Here is a 23,631-nt window from a genome sequence, read left to right as displayed (position 1 = left end):
ATATATATATATATATATATATATATATATATATATATATATATATATATAAAATATACTTACTCAAAATGAATACTAATGGATGTATCTAATTCAATTAAATAAAGTCTATTCTTTGAATTGCATAATAATCAGGTTTACCTTTATGTTATTCAGACATTAAACTTTATATATTTGAAAAAAAATACAATTGGCATATATTTTGACTAAGTATAGTTTAATAATACTAAATACAAATAAACCAGATGATCATGCATTTCAAATAAATAAGCTTTAATATGCAAATGATGTACATTATGTAATGTTTATTTAATATATTTGCGTTAAAATTATCTTTTAATTAAAAGTTCATGGAATTTAAAATTTTATTAATCTTATACTCTTGGAGAAATATTTTTTGTGAGTCTATGGTCTAAGGTATTGAGGATGTCTATAATGCTGTGGGTATGTTTCTCTTCCATACAGTCTAGGGGCACTCAGACTGCATAGCAGTATAGAATTATGGAAAAAGCAGAATATTTTAAAACATAAATCTGCTGCCCGCTATCAGGAAGTTAATAATGAGTCATCGTTGGGATCTTTCAATAGAATAGTGACCCAAAGCATGTTACTTAATTAACTGAAATTATTCCCCAGCCCTAAATCTTACAAAATCATTAAAAGTCTGTGGGATGAGCAGAAGAGAAGATGGTATTGTAGATAGCCAAAGGCTCTGGATGATTTAGAGAAACTGCTCAAAGAGGAATGGTCAGAAATCTGCCTTGACTGGCATCTTGGGTAATACTTTATAACTGCCATCTATTCGCAATCAATCAAAAGTGGGTAATTATGTAAAGTCTGGAGCAGAGTAAAATGCAATGGAGTCACAACCAGCAACAGAAACAGGGGAATCAACTGCTAATTTACTGCACATGCAAAAAAAAAAAAGAAAAGAAACTGTAAAAAAAAAACCTAGAGAACAAACCCCATTCCTCATTTAATTTTGGGCCTGAGCAACTGCCCATATGAGTTATCGAAAACCATCACTGACTAAATGGTTAACGAAAGGATGCTGTACAACTTAAATATAACATTATCGGGTTTGTTTAAACACCGAGTATTTGAAAAATAAAGTCGTACTTTTGAAGGTTTTTCATGCATCCTTCCCAGGGATGCCAAAAAGTGTTGAGAGTTCTGTATATAACACAAAGGCAGACATTAAGGACATTTGATAAAAGCCTATACATTATAGAGAAAGCTGTGTTTAGTTATTTTCTTTCTTTTTTTTTTTTTTTTACATAAGCTTCACAGATGTATAAGTTACATAGCCCGGCTACAAGTGCAAGCTCTGAATAAATAATTACAAACTTAATCCAGTAGCGCCTGGATTAACCAGACACTGCTTAAGCAAGAACTCTTGCAAAACTGCATGTAACAAAATCTAAGAAACATAATTACATTGCATATTTTCTGCTATAGAAACATCTTGTTTTATTAGATAAAATAAAATATAAAACAAAAGAAATCGCTGAGAAGTCTACCTTTTTGCTGTAGCTGAGTAAATACTTGCCAAATACATTCCAGATTACCGTTATCATGTCTGATCAGGGATCAGTTGTTGTTGTTTAAATTGGAGACGCGAGGTTGAATTGTCACCTTTCTGACTGGAGTCTGATCAGCATTGCGATTGGCCACCAGCTCCTGCAACTGCAAGGCGCCTCCGCCGATGAAACAGAAAGCCGGGCACACAGGCCCAGAGCAATCAACGTGACCCTCCCAGAGGGGCCGCAGTGAGTGGGCGTCGTAGAATGTGACCCGCCCCTTCTCAAAGTCAAGGCACACGCCGAGCCTGGGTGGCAGTGGGTAGGTGAGCCCAGTGGGTGAGGAGGCCACATTGTTGTTGGTGAGGGGGTCTCTATTGTTGTTCCCGTGGTTACTGTGGTGGTAGCTGTGCTGGGGCAGGTATATCTTACCCATGCCCATAGTGAGGAAGCAGAAGGGTGGCGCAGAGTCCAGTGCATCCTCTGCTCCACTGTCATGGCCGCTGTCTGGGTCATAGCTGTAAAATAAAAACACATAAACACGCTGATTAAAAGTAATAAACACCTAAGCATGCAAGCTGGTTCTGCTACAGCCACCTTTAAACCTTTGTGGTTTAAGCCCAGTCTTCCTGGAAGAACCGTTTTAATTTCCCTTTGATGCTTTTAGTTAATACCACGGTATCTCAATGTATTACTCTCTCTAGATCCCTTCCAACATTCTTCTGTTTTGTTGTTGTTGTTGTTGTTTTGAATGAGTCATACAGCAGGGAACTTGGTGTGCTTTAGATAATGATCCTGTTGAAAAACACAAGTGTATTTTGTCCCGAGGTCACAAAACAACAGTTGGACCTTTTTCATTTAAGGTTTTACTGCTGCAGGCCAGAAATCATGATTCAATTAATTAAATCAAATTTATGTGGTACTAATGCAGCAAAGCAGTTTCCAACCATCACACCACCACCACCATGCTGAACTGATTTATTGGCTGGGTATAATTCTTTTTTCTAAAATGTCTTTAAGGCAAGATGGAACTTACACCACCCCAAAAGTGCTTATCTCCTAACTCCCCGCCTTACTACTAGAATATCATGAAATAAATCTTTGTTTTTTTGGTTATTGATTTTTTTTTTCAGTTGATTCTAGTGAAAGCTCCTTCAACCAGTGGCTTAAAAGGGGTATGCAGCCTTTCAAGTCTGCTTGGCTTTGAAAAACTTAAAGCATAGTAAAACTAACACAAAGACAGATTTGAAAGAGAGTTCATAGATTACCTTTTCATTCTCTATTCAACTAATCTGAAATACCAACACTGGCCTGTTTATGCCCTTTTAATCTTCCAATATCTGTGTTGAACTATTCATCCATCTTTTGTCCTCTGCTATCTGGGGTCAGGTCACAAAGGAAAGGGAAGCCCAGACATTCCTCCTCGAAGCAACCCTACCAAATACATGTTTTTCCCAAACCAGAAACAAATGATCCCTGAATCTAAATCAGGCCTGACCTTGGGGTCCAGAAACCCACCGAGGAGAAGGAAGGTTTTACCTCACTATCTTCAGCTGCCTGGTCTCGATGTAGTAAACTACAGCAGGATGTATACTCTGAAATACCAAAAAATGACCGAGCAGCTCAGATTAGCCACACAGTGTCTTTAGCCTCTCCATCTAATCTGAATTGTTACCCATTTACACCTGACCTGCTTCCCTATGAAAACCAGAAACAAAGACCACACCATAATGCTGCCACCAAGATGTTTGATAGTCTGGGTGGTGTGTTTGTTTTACTCACCGGGGACTGGCCATGTCTTGTGGGAGGTGAAACCACTCCTGCAGTTTGGACTCCAATCCAACTCCTACCTGTTTACCAAGAACAAGATGAACAGGTGTGAATCAGGCAGCCTCTTACATCTTATGAGAGGTTGAGCCTGCCTACGACATTCATTTCAAAAGCAATCTAAGATCCAATAAATCTCTTTAAAAATGCATTGTTTACTTAAAGGTATAGATGACGATCTTTTCTTTCCAGGTGGATCATTTAACTAAGTGGTCCTCTTACTGTAATTGTCAATCATTCTGTGATATGTTAAGGTAAGGCCATTCTACATGCTTGTCTCGTTAGCCATCTTTTTCTGCGTATGCACATTTTCAGCCGCATATAGTGAGCTACTGTTTCAGACAGTGATTGAAGCTCACCTTTCTCACAACGGTTCTTTGAAAATGACTGAGGGTCATAAGAGAAAAAGTGTCTATGAAGTGTATGAGAAGAAAAGAAAGGCCTCAGAAGAGGCAGATACATTCCAAAATGCTTTAAGAAACAACTTTAAGAAATTATGACTAAAAAACATTTGCATGTAGCAGATGTGAGATTTAACTACTGATCATGAAAATAAAAGGGAAAAAAAATTCATCTGATTTAAGCAGTTATTTTAAACATGCAACTATGGGCTGTTGCAGGTTGACAACCACTTGTATGTTCTCATTACCGCCCCCCTGGACTGAAGGTGTAGTGCAGTTTCTCTCAGGCTTATTGTCTCTGCACTTTCAGAGTAAAGAGAAAGCTGACGTGTGAATTACCCTAGGTTCCAATTACTTAGGAAATCCCAGGGCTTTAAATCCCGGTGCTAACAGTGAAAAAGGGGCTAAAATGTTTTAGGGCAGCTTCATTAATGTTTACAGTGGTTGTTTTCATGTTTTTTTTCTGAAAAGATTGTTTATAAAATGTAAACAATGGGATAAGAAATACAATATAAAGAAAAATTGAATCTATTTATATGATCCACATTTATCCACATCTGTGCAAAAATATCAGTCATCAAATCCTATAATGAAAATTCAAACGCATGAAAGCAAATACTTTACATAACATAAAATACCTAAGTATTATCACAATATTTTGTGCAGTTTAATGTACAGGACTCTGATCACTGCAAGAGAAAATAAACCAAATATCAGTGCTGCAGTTAAAGTAAATCTTCTTGCCTTTTGATTGTTACTGTTTTTATTTACAGGCTATATGAGTAAAAGAGATTAATAGTTCCTCAACAAGTTTGCTAACTTTATTTGGTGCAACAAGGAGTACAACTATAGCAAACTTGCCTTTACAAGGTAAGACCCAGGCTCGACTGAGCATGCCCAGTAGTGTCTTCCTTGTGTGATGGCTACATCCCCCACCAGGAGGTCTGACGTGAGGTGGCAGGAAGTGAGGGCGTGGTCGGCAGCCTGCAGCAAGGAGAGGCCAGGGACGCTCCGAGCCCCACGTTGCTCTTTGCTTACCACCAACCGGTCAGCATGGAGACCCCAACGGGAGTCAAGGTAGAAGTTTAGCACTGACAGAGAGGATGAAGTAATGAGGAGAGGAGGACATGGAGAGATCAGGCCGAGATGCATGAGAGAAGACAGAAAGAAACACCAGATTTAGCATTAAAAAGTGACAGGAGAAGTTTGGGGGATAACAGAAGGAAAGTTGTGCATATTTTTTGCCAGATAGGAGAAAAAAAGAAGAGAGCAAACATGCACCTCCTCCCATAGGAGCTGCAAGAGAAAAACACATTGATCTTTACACTGATGACTCAGGGAGTCAAATAAACAGCAGTTACCACCACACAGCTCAGAAAGAACCAAGCCTGGTTGTTGGGCGGATGGCAGGAAGGGAAAACAGCCAACAGGGGGCAGAGGGAATTCACTAGAAACACAAATCGACCCTTACAAAGCTGAATCCAACTCATTTTGTTAAGCCCAAGGTCTTAACAAAGTACAAAACTATGCGCTCAGACAATTCTTGGTATGCGAGTTAAAATGGGATGGTCATGTAACAGAGGAAGGCAAAGGGTTGCAGAGAGGAGGAACAGGAATGAGTGAACTTCTTACGTTCTGTGGAAGGCATGTAGGCTGGCAGCGTGGATGTAGCACAGCTCAAGATGACAAGAACAAAGCTGTGAAATGGAAATAAGTCAGGAAATAAGGAGCGAGACAGTAAGGATGTGTCGGTAGTGACACGATCATTAAATAAATTATTATAAACTTTTCCAGATTCAAATCATTGGGGGTTATAAAACTTATTTTTATTTGCTTACATGCCAGAAATATATATTTTTTATTTTAAACTAAAAGAAATTCACTTTCAGTAAATTAAAGAAACTAAGATGACCTTTATTTCTAAAAGCTCGGGTGATGATGTATATGTGGATTGCTTTTAAGGTACCCTAAACTAGCGGTGTCCCAATGGAAAAATCTAATTATATAGTCCAAGAGTTCTGGAATCAAAATCTCAAACAAACAAACCAAATTCTTTAGAACAATTTCCAGTTGTCAAAATGTGCAATATTTATCTGTTTCCATTATTATGAGAGAATGTCCAGCTGTCTTTCTGGCTGAACGTTCTACTTAGGGCAAATGATTCTGTGTTTCACATATGAAACCCTTTTTGTGTTAAAGGTGCATATCTACTGCGGTAATGAGGTATCAATATCCACAGTAAAACCACTGACATACTGAGATTGCTTTAAAACCATCCACTGGGGAAAAAGCAATTAATCGAAGAAGCAACTTTAAAAAACAGATTCTAGTTTGCTAATAGAGATGGGGACAAAGACCTAATCTCTGACAAGTGTCCCATGGTTTTTAAAAACTAAAAATGGACTTTAAAAAAGGTAGAAGACACTTTACCATGTAAGGCAGGAAATTAAAGCTGGGACCCAAAGGTGTCTTCCAAATGAACTATGACCCATAACATGCCACTAAGTCATGTAACAAATGGCTAAAAGAGAATAAATACCAGTTGTAGTGCTCTGTAAATACTTGGACACACCCTTTGCTAGCTGTGTCACGGAGTGGAACATGAACAAAAGCTGTGTGACCTGTGTACACAGTAGAATCTACCCTTCGTACTACTCACTTGACTTCATTTTATTGTGTTTCACGTTTGTTGAGTGATGACAACATGAAAAGTGTCTGATTTTATGGCAGTGCCCTCTTAATGAAGAGAATTAAAACCAATCCATCCTTCCGTCATCAGGGAATAAAACCAAACAACCTTCAAAGGACCTAAGTGGCCAAATAAAAGGGTGCGGCTTAATAAATAACAGTTTATTCGTGTTTTTCAAATAATGAAATCTTTTAATATAGTGAATTATTAAACACAGAGGACTATGTTGTTATGATTAACTTAGTTGTTTATATCTGATAGCTGTCATGTTGGTTTGTAGTTTTTTTCGACCCACATGCATAATTACAGACAGAACTAGTGAGTTTCAACATTTTATTTACAAAAGCCACAAGAATCTGGATGCTGAGAACTGCAAGAAACCAGTTCAAGTTTCTGGGTAGTTTGAGGGGAAAAAGAAGACTCAGGAAGGAGTTGGTTGATGAAAACTGATGACTGATTGAGGTAGCATGGTTCTGTAGGGGTTTGATTCATTGGGTTTTGTAGACTGTATCCCAGAAGTCCAGGGGAATGTTAGTGAGATGTAAGAGCGTTGGTACTTCCAAGAGACATTGTGCTGCAGAACGTGAAGGCAGGTAATGAAGACTGAGAACTGGTGCACACATGTAAGACCTTTTCCATGCCGACTGGAGACAGACTTAGGTTCACTGGTTGTCTGGAATAATAACAGAGTTCACACTAAAGATTTAAATATAAGAAATTTTTTAATGAGAAAGATATTCCTGGTTTGGGTCTTTGGCTGAAATACCATCAGTGTTAATCATCAGGTGAATAGAGATGATCCTTCGTCTATTTATATACACTCTAGTCATCTTGACTGAGAAATGACTCAGGTGTGCATCAACACAGGTCAATCCAGCCACCAGCAAAGATGTGTCTGTGTCAGGAAGCTCCAACAAACAGCAAAACCCCAGAAACCCTAACATTAACCCCCCTTTCAAGGACTGCTACTGCTAGAAGAGGAAGAGTGAGATGACCAGAAGTCCCAAACACGGTCAGAGTCCAAAAAAAAAAAAAAAACAATGTTCAAAGACTGTTCCTAAGATCCACAACTCTCCGTATTCACCAGATCCTGAAAACCCCTTTCTTGGAAAAAAGCATCCAAAATCCTTCACACAGTGAAGCCTGGGTGTCTGCTTATGTTGTGGGTGGGTGGAGGGGGGCTGAAAGGAGTGCAAAGAGGACTAGACATGACAGGTCTGATCAGAGAGATGTGAAAAAATAGCACAAAAAAATGATCTGGCAGTTTGAGGCAAACCACAGACCCATTGAGCACTGCCTGGATTTTTAATGGAGCTTTGAATCTGTAACAGAGTTTGCGATTACAAGCCTTTAGGTTAATGTCCCATGTTGATTGGCAAACCTTTTGTCCAGGTTAGTACTGGGGAGCTGGAATCCTTCTCTAATCGGCCAGATGCCGATTTTTTTCCACTGACCGTATTAAGGCAGAAACCTTCCGGTTCCAGACCCGTCTGATGTAGTGTTTGACATAGTTAACTGCAATTTCCTGCTCATCAAATGGAAACAGGGGAGGTTGGTATCAAAGAGAGGACTCAGGGGGAAGAGGGGAAGAAAAACTAAACCGAGAGCAGTCTTTGCTAGCCTGGGTGCCATTCCGAACTTAGTCCCGCCCACAACGTTTGAGGTCGGGGAGTTCGGTCTGGCATTGCTCAATAGTAGCGCGAGTATGTTCGCACAATATCTGGCGGGCCAATCAAATTGTCAGGGCGGGCTTTATACGATGATGGACAGATGATCAACAGTAACGTAATCAACCACGTCACCCAAGCATGCTTGGGTGACAACAACAATGGCTGGAGAGTTGAGGTGAGTAGATTCTGCTATTAGGTCTGTTCTAGAAGATATGGACAGCTCATTAATTTTAAAAGAGGAACAGAGAAACGCGATCAAGGCTCATCTTCTTATTCTAGGCGTGCAACTGCACGCTTTGATTTTTGTTGACAACAAGTATGCGTCGCTTAACATACGTCACGCACTCCGTTGCTCTTATTGGTTGTAGGTCTATCCAATTGAGTGCAGAGGCATTTTTTTTTCTGGTTCGTTCAAAACACGCCCCATAATCACAGCTCTATAGAGCAGTATCAGACTCATATTCTGACTAGAATTGAGTAGGACTACGTCAGGCTAAGTCTTCGCCACTAAAGAAGTACAAAAATCCTTCTAGACCCTGGAGATAAATTGCTGACCGCTGTACAAACATGCTTAGTAAAGAGCTGAGATGTCTCAAGGGAGGCTGGAATTCGGGGAAGAGGGATGAGGTGGCAGGCTTGGGAGAAGCGGTCAATTATAGTGAGGATGGGGGTGAAACCCTTAGATGGAGGTAGTCCTTTACTGAAATCCAAGCCTATATGGGACCATACGTGTTTAGGGATATGCAATGGTTGAAGAAGACCCCTGTGAGGCTGGTGACTAGCTTTGCCTTCTTTTCCTATGTGCCTTCAAAGGGAAAAGACAGTACATGGATTAAGTTTATATCATCAGAGGGACTTTAAGAAAAGACGACACCCACTTTTAAACCAGAGGCATCAACTTCAGGGAAAACCATTTCTCTGGCTGAAACAGATGAGGGCATTGGCAAACCTTTTCTTGAGCTCCAAAAAGTGCTTTCGGCTTCAGGTGACTGCATGAAAGGTATTTTGGAGAATGTAGGGCTAGTGAGGGGTTGAGCTGTTGGACTGTAGTTTTTAATGAATCTGAGATAGAAGTTTGGCAAATCCTAAAAAAAACATTGTAGCTGCTTGCGAGTTGAGCGAGTAAGCCAATTGAGAATGGCTTGAATCTTCTATGGATTTGTCTTCACCTGCCTGCTCAGAGAGTGTGTCACAAATAGGTGACTGGTGTGTTATGAAACTCACACTTCTTGGCTTTGATAAAGAAGAGGCAGACTGTAGACAGACAGTGGTTACTGCATGACTTAACTCTATTGTCTTTCAAGTGCTGGTTAGAATTTTGAAGGGTGTGCCAATAGTACCCTAAAACAATGGGAGATGGGAGTGAGGAGTAAAAAGGAACAATCATTTCCTCAATATGATTGCCTGACACAAAGTTTTACTGTCTCTCTTCAGTGCGTGATTTCATGCAAAGAACTTCCATCTAGAGCCGAGACATGAAGTTGTTCAAGTAGGTGATAAGTAATTGTTCAGCTAAATTGTTATCCATAAGGCTTTGTTCACAACCAGAAACGATTACAGCAAAAGAGGGACTGATTTAGTAGGAGAGAGCAGGGTAATGTCATGAGAAAGCATCTGTTCTTAAAACTTCCCTTTTTGCTGCTTTGGGAAGGAAGAAATTAAGTGACCAATCTCACCACAATACAGGCAGAGCCCAGTTTTCTTCTGACGTTGCTGTTCTTCAGGTGAAAACCGGGTACAGCCAATCTACATCGGTTCCTCTAGATCTGGCCTAAAAGAAACAGAAGCCAGTGAACAATCTGGAAGATGAGATTCGGGAAGAGGTAAATGATTTTGTTGTTTTCCAGAATCTCCCCTGAAAACTGTTGCCAAAGCGAATAGCCGGAGAGATTAGTTCCTCTAGAGTTTTAGACTCCTTTCTGAACACTACTTGATCCTTAAGTCTTTTATCCAAGGCTTAAAAAAAAACACCCTTTAAAGCTTCAAGGTTCAAGGCTGAAGAGGCTGCCAGAGTTCAAAACTCAATGGCAGAGTCTGATATCGGGTGGTTACACTGTTTAAATTCCACATCTTACAGAAAATATCTGAAACTGACTCAGTATTTCCAAATATCTGTTTGAATTCAGCGGTAAACTGGAAAATTTAAGCAAATTTGGAATTGAAACTCACCCCAAATCTTGCTTCAGCCTACTGCAGGGCTTGATCTCTTTTGGGTGTTGGCAAAATACAAATGTGAAGTTGAGGGATGAGTTAGCTCAGTATCCTGCAGAAGTGATTCTGTAAAGCAGCACCTGAAACATGTCTGTAAACTGCTCTAAACCCCTTTGCTGTGCAGCAAAAAAGTGGATTAACTGATCGTGATGATGAAAAAAATTCATGTTCAGTGCAAGAGGGCGAGGGAGTTTCTGCCGGGCCAGACTTGCCAGAGGATTTTGTGATGTTGTTTGTCACTTTTTTGAGCCACATGCAGAATTATGTACAGAACCAGTGAATTTTAAAGATTTATTTACAAACGTAAAAACAAAAATCTGGAAGCGGCGGACTGCAGGAACTCAGTTGAACTTTCTGATTGGTCTGAGGGGAGAACGCATAGTGATTGGGAAGGAGTTGGTTAATGACAATTGATGACTGATTGATTTCCTTACTGGCGAACTGAAGGGGAGGTAGCATGGATCTGTAGGGGTTTTATTTAGCAGGCTTTGCAGCATGGACACCAAAGGTCCAGGAGTAAGATCCAAGAGTGTTGGTACTTGCAAGAGACGTTGTGCTAGAGACCAGGCAGGCCGGTGAAGAAGACTTAGAAATTGTGCACGCAGGTAAGACCTTTTCCATGAACATCAGAGAACTCGTTGTCTGGAACCATAATAGAGTCCACATTAAAGTCATTCACAATAAGACACATTTTTGTGACTTTAATGTGGTAAAAATAAGAAGGAGCAAAAACAAAGCAAAAAAAGGACTGATCGTCAGGTAGATAGAGAAATTATCCTTTGCCTCCTTAAATACATGTAAGTCATCTTGAATGAGAGCTCATTCACACCAGAAAAACGCCAGAGATCTCACAATAGCTTGTAAAGGCCCAAGATTAAGTTCCCAGAGAATGACAACTGGGAAAAAAAAAGAACGATTTTATAAAGAAATGAATGCCAGGTGGAAAGAATCTTTGTTTTAAAAGTTTATCTGTATCTGCCGAGGATAATTAAAACACCTGAGTAAGAGTCTGGTGCTTCTATATATGCATCCGATTATCTTAGGTCAGGAGCAGTTTATTACAAGGCTTGTGAATTTTGGAATGTTGTAGCTCATACCATAGATCCATTCATATGTGGTGACCGTTAAAGAACAAATCGTTTGTAAATAAACTGGTTTTGTATTAGTGTTGCTTCAAGGCAAGATAAGTGTTTTCTCACCTGGTGCAGGTGGGGTGTGCAGGTACACCTCCTCACTGTACTCTCCATAACCCGCCTTGTTGCAGCCTCTCACGCGGAGCACGTACACGCTGTCCATCTCCAACCTGTCGATCACGGCGCTGGTTCCGTTCACCTCATCCAGCCGCTGCCAGCCCCATCTGGCGGCAGAGAGCCCCCCTCTTATCCCACCCCTGGAAGCACCTCCAGGCACCACGCCTCGGCGGCGATACTCTACAGAATAGTGCCAGGCGGGCACAGACTCTTGAGGCAGACGCCAGCACAGGAAGAGCTGGTCGTACGCCAGAGAGCGCTGGGTGTCGATCACAGGAGCCAGAGGAGCTGCAACGAGAGCATGTTCACTGTTCACTACTGTTCATTTTTACTCAGTTTAATTAATCTCTTTATCTTTTTTCTGTTTTATTTTCTGTCCATGTGTTTTCACCCTTTTCTTTCACGTCTTTTTTCTCACCCTGGATGAAGTTCAGCTCTGTCAGGAGTTTGAGTTCTTTGGAAACATCCAGCTGGAAGTGTCTGAAGGATGGATCAGCGGCCAAAGTGAAATGCTGAAGATTCTCAATTGCTTTGCTCAACCTGTTTCAGTTCAAAATTAAAAATAAACACAGAGTTAGCGGAGGAGCAGAGTTTATACAATTCTTTCAGCAAGAGGGATTAAAGGGATACAAATAATGTTGAAGTTATTTAATACAAGACAAGACCGCAGCCATTATGGATTTTTATATCTCCTAACAAATCTGTTAAACCGAGCCAAAAAAAAAACAGCTCATTAGTTCTAAGAAAGACATTAGTGTCAAGTTGGTGCAAACTTATTTATCCATGCTGAATTTGGTCTTCTGGGTTATATTTATAAGAAAGTATGACTTAAACGGAGAGGAGATAAACATTAAGGATTGTTTAGATGTGGAAATACATTTTTAAATTGGTTTTCTTAGCAGAAAACATCTTGAGACTTTTTTATAAAGAGCAATCATATTAAGCAATCATATAATTAAAGGGCAACAGTGTTTTTATCAATCATTACTGCAAAGATTGGTTGACCCAATGATAATTCGAGGCATGTGCTTGCTAGTTTTCCTTTGCTGAGCGTAAACACTCCAGTATTTCGTATCCAGTTTCATTCATTCAGTGTACCTTCACTGCTCTCTCTGTATGCGTTTAAAATTCGATTAATGCAGACAGTCCGTAGAGTGACATTTGAAAGAAGTCAACAGGGCACGCATATACATTTAAAAGTTGTTCCCCCAAAGGAGCAGAAGAGCAGGAAGGATGGTCTTGCACATGTGCAGTTATTCAAAATTCAAAGTTGAATCGGAGATACGTCTATTGGGTTTTTGTCATTTTGTGACATAGCGGTCTAATCTCAGTCTGGTGCTCTTGGGATTCATTCATAAAAAGTTTGGCTGGAGAGCTGATATTTAAAGTAATCTGCTTTTTGATTCTAGAGTTATGTAAGCTAAATAATTTATAAATGGCCTTTTGCTCTGGTACTGTAGGTAGGAAATGCTTCTCGTAAAGGGTTTCTAATGTTTTTTCCAGTATACATGAAGGGTTGGATCTGAGTGTAACACCAAAGGTCAACAAAAGAGAAAACCTGTTATGAGTTTGACGAGCAGCCTGCACAAAACAGGGCTGGTCAGTTTCTTTCAGCAGCTCCTGAGTGAAAGCCATGAGCCCTGCGTGTTCCATCAAGCCGCGTCTCTCCGCCACCTGAGCAGACAGCGCCTCTCCTCGTTTCTGCCGCGCCGCCTCCAGAGCCTGGGTGAGCGAGGCGTGGCGCTCAGCTAGGGCAGCCGTCAGATCCCTGATGCTCTGGGCAAGCTGCTCTCTGGCTGATACGCTGTTCACCTAGTGATGAAAAACATAGAGGATCTAAAATGTCTCTCAAATATAGGTTTATCAACAGCCCCTTTTTTATATTGAAAATGTACTTTATTAAAAAAAGTAGAGTAGTTAACTTTATAAAAAAGACTTAATGCAATATAGCCAATACAAAGTTTATCTTAAAACATATATAACCAATTTATTTTAATATTCATAAATAACCAGAACAACAATACAATTAATTAGCTGACAGTTCTGAGGGACTGAGAGTACTGTAGGTTTACTGCTACTTAGTGATCCTCCAGCAGTTCCTAAGCAGCCGGGATCCTAAGACCTTTGGTTGAACTAGAAAGTAAAGTCCTATAAAGTCCACTATATGGTCCCCGAAATGTGCATTTGCTCTTGGGAGCAGGTACAGAGTTGTGGAGAGGATGGGTCTTTTAAAAAAATTGCGAAAATCCTCCACAATACCTTTAACAAAATTATAATTTTCCAAACCTTCAGTTTGTAAGATTGAGTTCCAACAAAGTATTCATACTGATTCATACTTAGACTCAACTTTATCCCTTGGGATTACTCCTTCAGGGAAACTCTTGGAAAAGTCAAATTAGCAAAACACTGTTTCTTTAAACTATAGTTAACTATAGTTTAGAGAACCACACTACTAGTGTTGTAATCACCTCAGTCTGAGTGATGGCGCTCTCTAGCTGGGTGATCTGAGCCAGAACTGTGTCCTGGCTGGACAGGATGTAGTTCATCTCTTTAGTTATCTTCTCCTGTAAACATAAAGAAGCAATAAAGCAACACAAACACCATTAGGTTACAGTTTAATGCATGGTTGTTTTGAGAAAAATTAAAACAAACAAGTTTCTATGTCTGACGAAGGGAACCATTCTATGTGATTTTGGAAAACTTATTCAGACCAAATAACCTGTCATCCCTTTTCAGGTATTTTAAAGGTTAAAATGCAAACATTTACAGTGAATTTATGGCAAATATTTATCCAGTGGGCAGAGTTTCTGCTTGATAACAGCAAAAAAACAGAGGTGAAAGGAAGGTTACAAGGAAGGAATGAAGGCAATAGGGGCGGGTCAACAGAGGGTGCAAAGGAGCCACCCTACTCACCCAACGACCTTGATAAAGACATAGAAAAACAAAAAAAATAGAATTATAAAATAGCAAATTTCAAAATATATAATATATAAATATATGTTTTAGATGTGCAAGATAAATATTTAATCTTTAAAGACGAGTAAAGCTGTTTCGTTCATCGTCAGATTGAGGACAGATTTCGCCCTGGGGTGCAAATATTTTTGCCCATAGACTCTTGTTAAAAAATGTGCACTCTCAGTAGCTCCTTTTCAATGCAAAAGATAGGACCATCCTGGGGAGCAGCTCTTTGGCACCCAGAGTTAAGAGCAACTTTATTTGCACACAACCTCCCACCACAGAGCTGACGTGACAGTCGTCTGTTATAAAGTGCAGCTGATTCGCAGGTTTATATGATTATTTAGCTATCATGTAAACACATCGGTGTGATACTTTAGTATACATTTGGTTGGTTTTTGGTATATGTCTATTTGAAGTTATAGCCCCCCTTGGAGACAACTCCACCAGCCACCACTGAATGAAGGTAAGAGGAAAGTAAGAAAGAACAAATGCAGACGAGGTTAAAAGATAAGAACGAAGGAGGGATAGAAGATGGCAAAATTATTAAAGAAAAAGAGGAAATAAAGAAGAAAAGAACTAAAGATACAAAAACAGAAGCGCAAATGGGTCGAGGTAAGAATGGATGCCATAAGGCAGGGATAAAAGCCTGACCGAGGGAGGACAGGAAGGAAAAACGCACACAAGAAAGGAGAAAGGAAAGGGAGAAAATAAGAAGGACAAAAAATTGAGAAAATACAATAGAAAGAAAAGACTCAACATTTATTGATTGAGAGAGGATCCACTGAATGGCAATTTTTAACATACTTATAGAGCTGGAAAAAATATCTATAATTTTATTAATCTAATGTAAGAGAAACTAACATCCAAATTCAGCCCAGTGCTGCAGTATAATTTTCAGTATAAATAACTTACATGAAATACTTTTTAAATAGTACTTTTTACTTCATCATAATCATACTAAAGATATTAATGAAGGTACAAGCTTGAATAATATATTTCTAAAGTGATTAAGAAAAAAATAACTTTTTTTAGATACAGTTTGCAAGAAAAGGTCCTCTCGTCTTAGTTAAGCTCAAAAGAAAGAAAGCGAGCTTCAGTCAAAGCTTTCACAAAATGTTTAGTTGTAAAACACCTTGAGGGCTTGATAAGCCTGTGCCACCGGGAGGATTTTGTGTCCAGTGTGGATGCGTCGCAGTTTGCAGAGTGGACAGAGCAGCCGCTGGCAGGACCTGCAATAAAACTGCAGCTTCTCCTGGTCGTGCTCCGTGCAGGTCAGAACCTGAGGGGAAAAAATGAAAAATAAATCTGGGGTAAGACTTTATACCACTGTATTATTATCGCTAGAACAGAACAGAATAGAATAGAATAGAATAGAATAGAATAGAATAGAATAGAATACTTTGAATACAATGATTTTTAAGTCATAGAGAGAAATTAAATAAAATATCTGAGATTTACATTTTTTTAACTTTCTTATTTACAAACAGTAACAGTTACAAGTTACACATTTTTTGTAATTTTGAAAGACAGAGAAAAATCTATAATTAAAATAGTTGAAATGCACAACTAGTTTTGCGCGATAGTTTTGGAGCAACCGGAGTAAAACTCAGAATGTCAAAGGTTTTTACTTTGTTATAGAACACAGTCCATGTAATGGTACTCAACAGTTAGAAGAGGTGTAACTTTTTTTGCGATTGTTAAATTATCGTCATATTTCTCTAACACAGAGGACAACTTTGGATAATTTTTAAATAGAAAAACAAAAATGCAAACAAAAGAATATAGGTACAAAAAAAAAAATATGAAAAGAATATAAATCTATGTTTAGCTCATAAATGGTTCAGACAGCAGAATGCATTTGGAGAGTGAAGGTACTAGCGCTGTACTCAAGATCACACCAACCAAGACCAAGGAGTACAGAGACCTTAATGGTCTTGACATTCTAGTGGTATGTTGTTAAAAAAAGCCGTCAATAGCTTTAATACAAACAAGCTTTATGGTATATTATACAAATTAAATATAACATGTGTACCCTTGGACAACAATCTGTTCCACTTGAACTTGTTCATAAAACCTCACATACTTTATTGCTTTAATGGACATTTTATGTGATGCAGCAAAACAAACATATGCGTAATTATCTTTTTTTTTTTTTACTCAAATTCTAAAAGGTATTCTGTGCTTTTCTTATTTTCTGTTTACTATAATAGCCTACAATACAAAAAATACAAAATCAATGCACCCATTTGCCTCCAGACATGCTAATATCTGGATGCTAACTGGAAGAGTTAATCTATGTGTAATACCTGCTTGTTCTATAATCTGGTTGTTTTGCAAATCCCCAAAAAAATACAGAAACAAACTGAGTTAAAAAAAGGTTTTAGGTTTTTACTTCTAACAACTTCATTTACCATACCGTACCTAAGAAACTGAAATAAAAGATAACTGCAAGCACACCAAAACATTGCAAAGGATCACAAGAGTTACCATAGAGACCCTACATCTCATTTGGAATGTAAAACTAAGACTGGACATCTCCCTAATACTTATCATCCGACAGCGAAACAAGATGGTGGCAATATTGTGCTAAGTCAAGCAGGTCCAGGATGATGAGGATATAACTGGAGCTAAATAAATAAACAAATTCTGATAGAAAGCAAGATAAGAGGCTGCAAAACACTAGAAATGTGTATTTGCAGCACATTGTATGCAAAGGAACATAAGCAATAAGGTTTTTTTTTACCTTTGGTCTGAAATTAAGTGTCGGCTGGATGTGCTCATGCTGCGCTCGCGGTGTTCCCCAAGGATGATAGAGCTTAAAACACTCATTGCAAAAATTTGACCGGCAATCAGCACAGCCCTTGGTGGCCTCCAGAGTTTGAGGAGGCTTACAGAACTGGCACATCACAGCAACACTGCCCAGGCTCACGGTGTGTCTGTACCTGATGGGGGAGTGCAAAGAAAGCAATAAAAAAAATCCGACAATCTTGTTAGCCTCTCTTTAAAGTGCAACTGAACCCAACATATGTTAAAAGTGAGGAGTAAGCTTCTGTAGAAAGACTCAATCATTAAGTGTAGCCACAGTACAGCACGTTGCAGTGCACACTGTGCAGGATTTTGTAACAATTCAGCTGCAGCTAAATAATGAGATCTGGGCATGAACCCACATCTCTGTATTTTAGCACCAAGTTGTCTTATTGTACTCTTGATAGTTATCCTATGTAAGGCATATGTGTCAAATTGATATATCTCGCCCTCAAGAGCCAAATAAGGCATATGATGTCATTAAATAGTGGAATATATTCTTTTTGTGGCAAAAACTGCAAAAAATGGGAGCTAAGTTATAATACAAAAGCAGTGTGCTCATTGTAAGTGAAGTAAGTATTGAGTGGTGCAGAATAGGAAATAAAATTAGCAACATGTCATGATTATTATGTGACATCTACCTCTCCACTATGCGCTCCAATGTGAGATTGCGGAGACAGTCAGTCAGGCCCTTCTCTCCCAGCTCAACATCTCGGCCACAGGGGACGCAGGGAAACATCATCACAAGAGGAGGACCCTCCTTGCGGCGGCGCCCTGGATATGTTCCATGTCCAGGAGAACGAGGCATGGATGGTGAAGGCGGATGGGGACCTCAAGTCGAGACAAACAACCAGTTAAATTTAAGCAAACATATATAAACAAGAAGATTATTTCAACGGATGATGGGTCAAATGTCCTACCTGATCGTAGGACTCGGTCGAAGGGCCGCTGTTCGTGTTTGGGAGTGGGCCTGCGTGCTTGACGAGGAGAGCGTGTGTTAGGTGTGGAGGCAGGAGAGTTGGGCTCTGGGGGAAGCTCAGGAGGAGGGTAGCCGTTAGCCACCAAGACCTCGGAGGCACACAACAGGCAGACGCTGTGCTGGCACGGCAGAACCACCGGCTGCTTGACAATCTCCTTACACACAGGACAATGCAACTCATGCTCCAGACTCTTCATGTTAGACTGCAGGGAGAGAGGAGAAATTATTATTATTATCTCAGAATTTTAACAAGATGCTTAGAAAGGCCAAAAATGAACAATGGGAAGAGAAAATAAATAATGGGAACATGCTTTAAACTCAAAACATGTTCACCTCTATAGTCAATTACTGAGGTCTGGGAATAAAAATGGCCGCTAAGTAAAGATGTTCCAGAGAGGTGACATAGGCCACCAAACTTGTTAATTATAGATAAAGACCAAACATTAAATATTCAGCCTCCGCATTCCTTACATAACAGTAGCCTGCATCTTTGGCCAAAATTCAAAATATGCTTTATTTAACAATTATTGAGCCTTATCATTTTTTTGCCACACATGCAAATGTGGTTTTTTATTTACAACTTATAATCACCCAACGGTCTACTCATACTGTGGCTGTCCAGAGCTATAAATTAAGTTATTTCATCCCCCAACTTTCATCATGACCTGACCCTTCGTCTTTTATCCCTTGACCCTTCTTTCCTCATCCTTAAATCATTTTCCCTCCTCCTTTCTTATCTCTCACACCTACCTTCTTCATTCAGTATTATTCCCTCCCTCACCCTTCCATATTCCATTTATCATGTTCCTGATCTGTCACCCATTACTTTCCATATGACTACTGATCCTTAATTTCTAACCCATACCTCCACCATCTTTTTTATTCAACATTTATTCCTAAACTACCACCATCTCCCTGTAACTTCCTTCACCCTACCAACTACCTCCCTCATCTCATGTTTCACTCATTTTATCTCCTTTTTCATTCCTACAGGATGTCATCCCACAATCTCTCTTCATTGCCCACATTTTTTTCACCCTTTACCTCATTATCCCTTGTTGATGCACCGATCCGACACCTGAATCCCATATCGGCTCTGATATTTACTAATTAGCCGGATGGGATAGCGGTGATTTCATATCAGATATCGGAGATCGAATCCAGTGCACTTTGCAAGGAACTGTTATCTTTCTTTTTGCTGCTTCCTCAAGAAATAATAAAAAGTACATTTATATCAGTTTTAATTTGTTTGCTTTGTCAAAGCAAACTACCCCATGCAAGCACATCAATGCAGATCTGTCTGTTCCATATCTACTCTAAGCAATGTCAAAGCCAAAACATTCACTCACACTGCCAGATTCAATTCAATTCAATTCAGTTTATTTATATAGCGCCAATTCACAACACATATCATCTCGAGGCACTTTACAGTTCACCAGATCATACAGTCAAATTGATTCAAAGTTTCCTATCTAAGGAAAACCAGTTGATTGCATCCACTCATTGACTCAAATGTAATCCCTCACACTAAGCATGCTTGTAGCGACAGTGGAGAGGAAAAACTCCCTTTTAACAGGAAGGAACCTCCAGCAGAAACAGGCTCAGTGTGAGCGGACATCTACCGAGGTCGATTGGGGTTCAAGGAGACAGAAGCAGAGATACAAAAAAAGCAGCTGTAAAAGGCGGCCCGGGCCAGGAAACACACAGCCAGGCAGACGAGCTCCGAGCCAGCTCCCATGTCCGAGGATAAAGAGAGCACATCCAGCCAGTCACGTTCAGAGAAAAAGAACTATTCTGGAAAACAGGCCGATCTCCAGCATCTATAAACAAAGGTGTTGATGGCAGCAGCACAGCTCATATTTCTCTCCAGGATGGTGTCACATGTATGGTTGAATCATTTAACAGTTGTTTTGGATGTATCAGAGAACTGCCAATACGTTCAGCCCAGTTATCGGTATCGGGCTGGATCAGAAAAAAACTGGATCAGTGCACCTCTAGTATCCCTCATCCCAACCTTCATCCTCACATCCATTTGGCCTGCTGGCTCTCTATCTTTAACGTCATTATCTAGCACAGAAAACTGATGATCTGAGAAAGAACCTCCATTTTCCATTTGACACACATTTACTTCTCTGAAAATGTATGATTTAAACTGTCACCAGTGTGGTTCTAGCTAAAGACAGCTCTCCTGATGATTTCTTACTTGCAGCCTTTACTGCATTTTCAGTTTGCATTTTGCAGGACATTGTAGCTTTTGGTTTCCTCTCTCTCTCTCTCTCTCTCTCTCTCTCTCTCTTATCTGTTCATTGGATGCCCTTGACACACAACCTCAACCCAAAAGCAAAACTGTTGCAGCTCTTGCTGCTGCCACCTCACTCATTATGAATTAACCTCAAGCTGAAGACAGGAATGTCTGAATCTGCTGCGTAGGAGAATTAGAGAAGGTTGTCACTGCTGTGATATGATGGAGGAAAACAGGACAGCTTATCTCAGCAACCAGATGTGGTGAAAGGAAATCATGTTTAATATAGCAGGGTAACAAAAAAAACTAGTGGTGCATCCGAGTGATAGCACCGGCATCTTTCTAGAAATAAAAGAATAGATCATGCCAGCACATTGGTTGATAATAACCAGCCTTTGCACCTGCAAAGGGAAAGAAAGCTAAGCAAGCGCACACACAAAAAGCGCAAAGCTGGAATCAATAAAGGAATCGGAATAAATCACTTTATCCTTCAGTCCACCTTTCTTGCCATTCTCCAATGCCAGCTCCGGCCTGTCTGCCACATACTCCCGGATTCACATTTCAGGCCACTGCCATGTTTTCATCCAGGCTACAGATCCCACTGCAAACTGGAACCCCTGTGCATCCTTCCTAAAACGGCCAGTGCGTGTTGCTGCTGCTGCTGGTGGTGGTCAGGGCGTTAAAGCAGCGCATCCTTACCTTCACCTGGAATCTGGGCGCCATGACGGCAGGACTATACGTGCATAGTCAGTTCCTCCACCCGCATGAAGAGAGGCAGCTCTCTTGGAAAGCAGGGGAGGGGTTTAAGGCGTTACATCGCCACGGAGGAGGTGTGAAAAAGCCCCAATGCAAGCACATCAATGCAGATCTATGTGTTCTATATCTACTCTTTTTTTTTTTGTTTGTTTATTTGTTTTATCTTATTGCGCTCCGACCATCGCTCTTGAAACTGAGCGTTCTGAAGGAAAAAGCCTCCATGCCCGTTGTTGCCTCTATCCTCAGCATCAAACCGGAATCCTGGCTGCATCCCGTCTCCATGGAAACAAACGGAGCCACCGTAATAAAATGTGTGGTTTTAGTCACCATTTTATGTTTGAAAAAAATTTCTGACAAGAACAATCACGCTCCCCCAGGTATCTTCACCTCAGGTGAAAATAACAGCAATTAATTAATTAATTAATTAAAACGTGGCGATTCTCCATAGCATTGCGCTTTTTAACAAAAAATATATTTCAATAGGATTGAAAATTACGCGATGGATGTTTTTTTTTCTTTTTTCTGTTTTTTTCACATGCAATCAACAGAAAGCATATGTGTTTAATCCAAAGACACATCCAAATAACCTTAAAGACACTCACGCTGATCCGAGCTAAGGCTTCCATCGCTGATGGGGCTGTTTTCACATCCATCTCTGCCACATGAAGAAAATAACTGCCTCCCGCTTTCATCATCTGGATATCAGTCGAACCAGACCGCTGATCTTATAGTGCATCTTATTTACATCAATATATTGGAATATCCCTTCAGAAAAAAAAAGAAGCTCATCAACCTTCCTAAAATAAAATATTGTAGTTGTTTTTCCTTAAGACACTCAAAGCAGATATACAATAAAAAATAAGCATATGACAAACCATCATATCATGATGCGTTTAGACGAAAAAAAAGGAAATTACTGCCTATATGTAATATATCGCCTAGGAGAAGCAGCAGATGCCTGTAGCTTTATTCCTCACCCAGACATCCCGCCCCTCATCCCAACCCCTCCCGCACCGGATGCTATAAGTGATGTGGCAAATAGGGGGGTGGGGGGCATATTGGGCCATTACGTATGTTGTGTCTATTCAGATTGATATGTGTTTGTTTACTGATTAGTGAAGTATTGTTAATAATTTCAGCTATGCTTGAATAGAAAATTGTAAATTCACACTGGTAATTAAAATCCTACAAAACTGAAGAAAGTGATAAGAAATAAACATTTACTAAATGATAATTTAGTAAAATAAAATATTGATTTTGAACTTTTATTTGAAAAATTACTCTAAAAAACAAAAAACTGTCCCAGAAAAATTAAAGTACAGTGCTCTTAAACAGTTCACTAACATAGCTGTCAGCAGGTGCAGAAGTCTTATTGAACATTTACTCATTTTCCAGAGTACAAAACGAATTGTCATAGGCCCAATCCCAAACTGGGTCCCTATACTAACCCTAGCACTCACCCTCCGTTCACGCAAAGGGTCCACCACATTAAGTGCCATCCCAAACCACATCCATCCATTCATTATCTGACAAGCTTAATCCCAAGTGGGGTCATGAGGGGTGCTGGTGCCTATCTCCAGCTGTCTACGGGCGAGAGACAGGGTACACCATGGACAGGTTGCCAGTCCATCTCAGGGCAACACGGAGACAAACAGGACAAACAACCATTCACACACCCACACCTAAGGAGAATTTAGAGAAAGCAGCTAACCTAACAGTCATGTTTTTGGACTGTGGGAGGTAGCCGGAGTACCTGGAGAGAACCCACGCATTCTCTGGGAGAACATGCAAGCTCCATGCAGAAGGATCCCAAACTACATACACTGAAAAAAGTGTAACATGTAGCTGTTCATTTAAACTAATGACTGTCACTCTAAACTGGATAAAATTACTGATTTGATTGTGTAACTCATTCTTTTTGGATTTTGAGACATCAAATTTGATTTATTCTGAACTAAATACACCTACAAAGGACCCAAAACAAAATTTTTGATTTCTCGCCATATGTATGTATTTATTCATGATCTGCAGGTCTTTTTTGTTTGTTTGTTTGAGTCACATGTGAATTGAGTCCAACTCCAAGTCCCAGACAATGAGACAGCACCATTTTCATCGTCTCAAAATCCTGGGTGGATTACACCTATAAATAAACGCAAGTAGTAAAGAAGTTGCTTATAATCACTGTTATAGCTGGCTAGTTAACGAGCTAATATTAGCTAGCTGACGTCTGAGAGGGTTTACGCATTTACCGATAACGTTATGACAATGAATTCCTAACGTTAGCTAGCCAAAAGCCCTCGCTCGTTCAACTGGGCTACATCCA

At 39.8% G+C, this 23,631-nt stretch overlaps 1 protein-coding gene across 5 annotated transcripts; it reads right to left on the bottom strand.

Moving 5' to 3' along the window:
- Window positions 1-123: 123 nt before the first annotated feature.
- On the bottom strand, window positions 124-22,299 carry LOC107084091 (tripartite motif-containing protein 46-like). 5 transcript variants are annotated; one of them, XM_015373768.1, is made up of 13 exons: window positions 22,184-22,299; window positions 21,911-22,073; window positions 18,252-18,513; window positions 17,973-18,162; window positions 17,270-17,468; window positions 15,659-15,805; window positions 14,037-14,132; window positions 13,127-13,380; window positions 11,987-12,108; window positions 11,518-11,856; window positions 4,610-4,839; window positions 3,303-3,370; window positions 125-2,038 (listed from the first exon to the last, which is right to left on the bottom strand). In XM_015373768.1, the coding sequence occupies exons 2-13, from the start codon at window positions 22,001-22,003 to the stop codon at window positions 1,591-1,593; spliced, it is 2,448 nt and encodes an 815-aa protein (XP_015229254.1). In that variant the 5' UTR covers window positions 22,004-22,073; window positions 22,184-22,299; the 3' UTR covers window positions 125-1,590. The 5 variants fall into 5 exon arrangements, with proteins under 5 accessions (XP_015229256.1, XP_015229255.1, XP_015229254.1 ...); XM_015373770.1 differs by lacking the exons at window positions 21,911-22,073; window positions 22,184-22,299 and adding an exon at window positions 21,252-21,290 and having other exon boundaries at window positions 124-2,038; XM_015373769.1 differs by lacking the exons at window positions 21,911-22,073; window positions 22,184-22,299 and adding an exon at window positions 21,052-21,190 and having other exon boundaries at window positions 124-2,038.
- Between the last annotated feature and the right edge of the window lie 1,332 nt (window positions 22,300-23,631).

Source organism: Cyprinodon variegatus, unplaced genomic scaffold (genome assembly GCF_000732505.1).
Source record: "Cyprinodon variegatus isolate N-32 unplaced genomic scaffold, C_variegatus-1.0 Scaffold91, whole genome shotgun sequence".
NCBI lineage: Eukaryota > Metazoa > Chordata > Actinopteri > Cyprinodontiformes > Cyprinodontidae > Cyprinodon > Cyprinodon variegatus.
The sequence above is the reverse complement of the archived record's forward strand: the minus strand, read 5'-3'. Positions and strand labels throughout refer to the sequence as shown.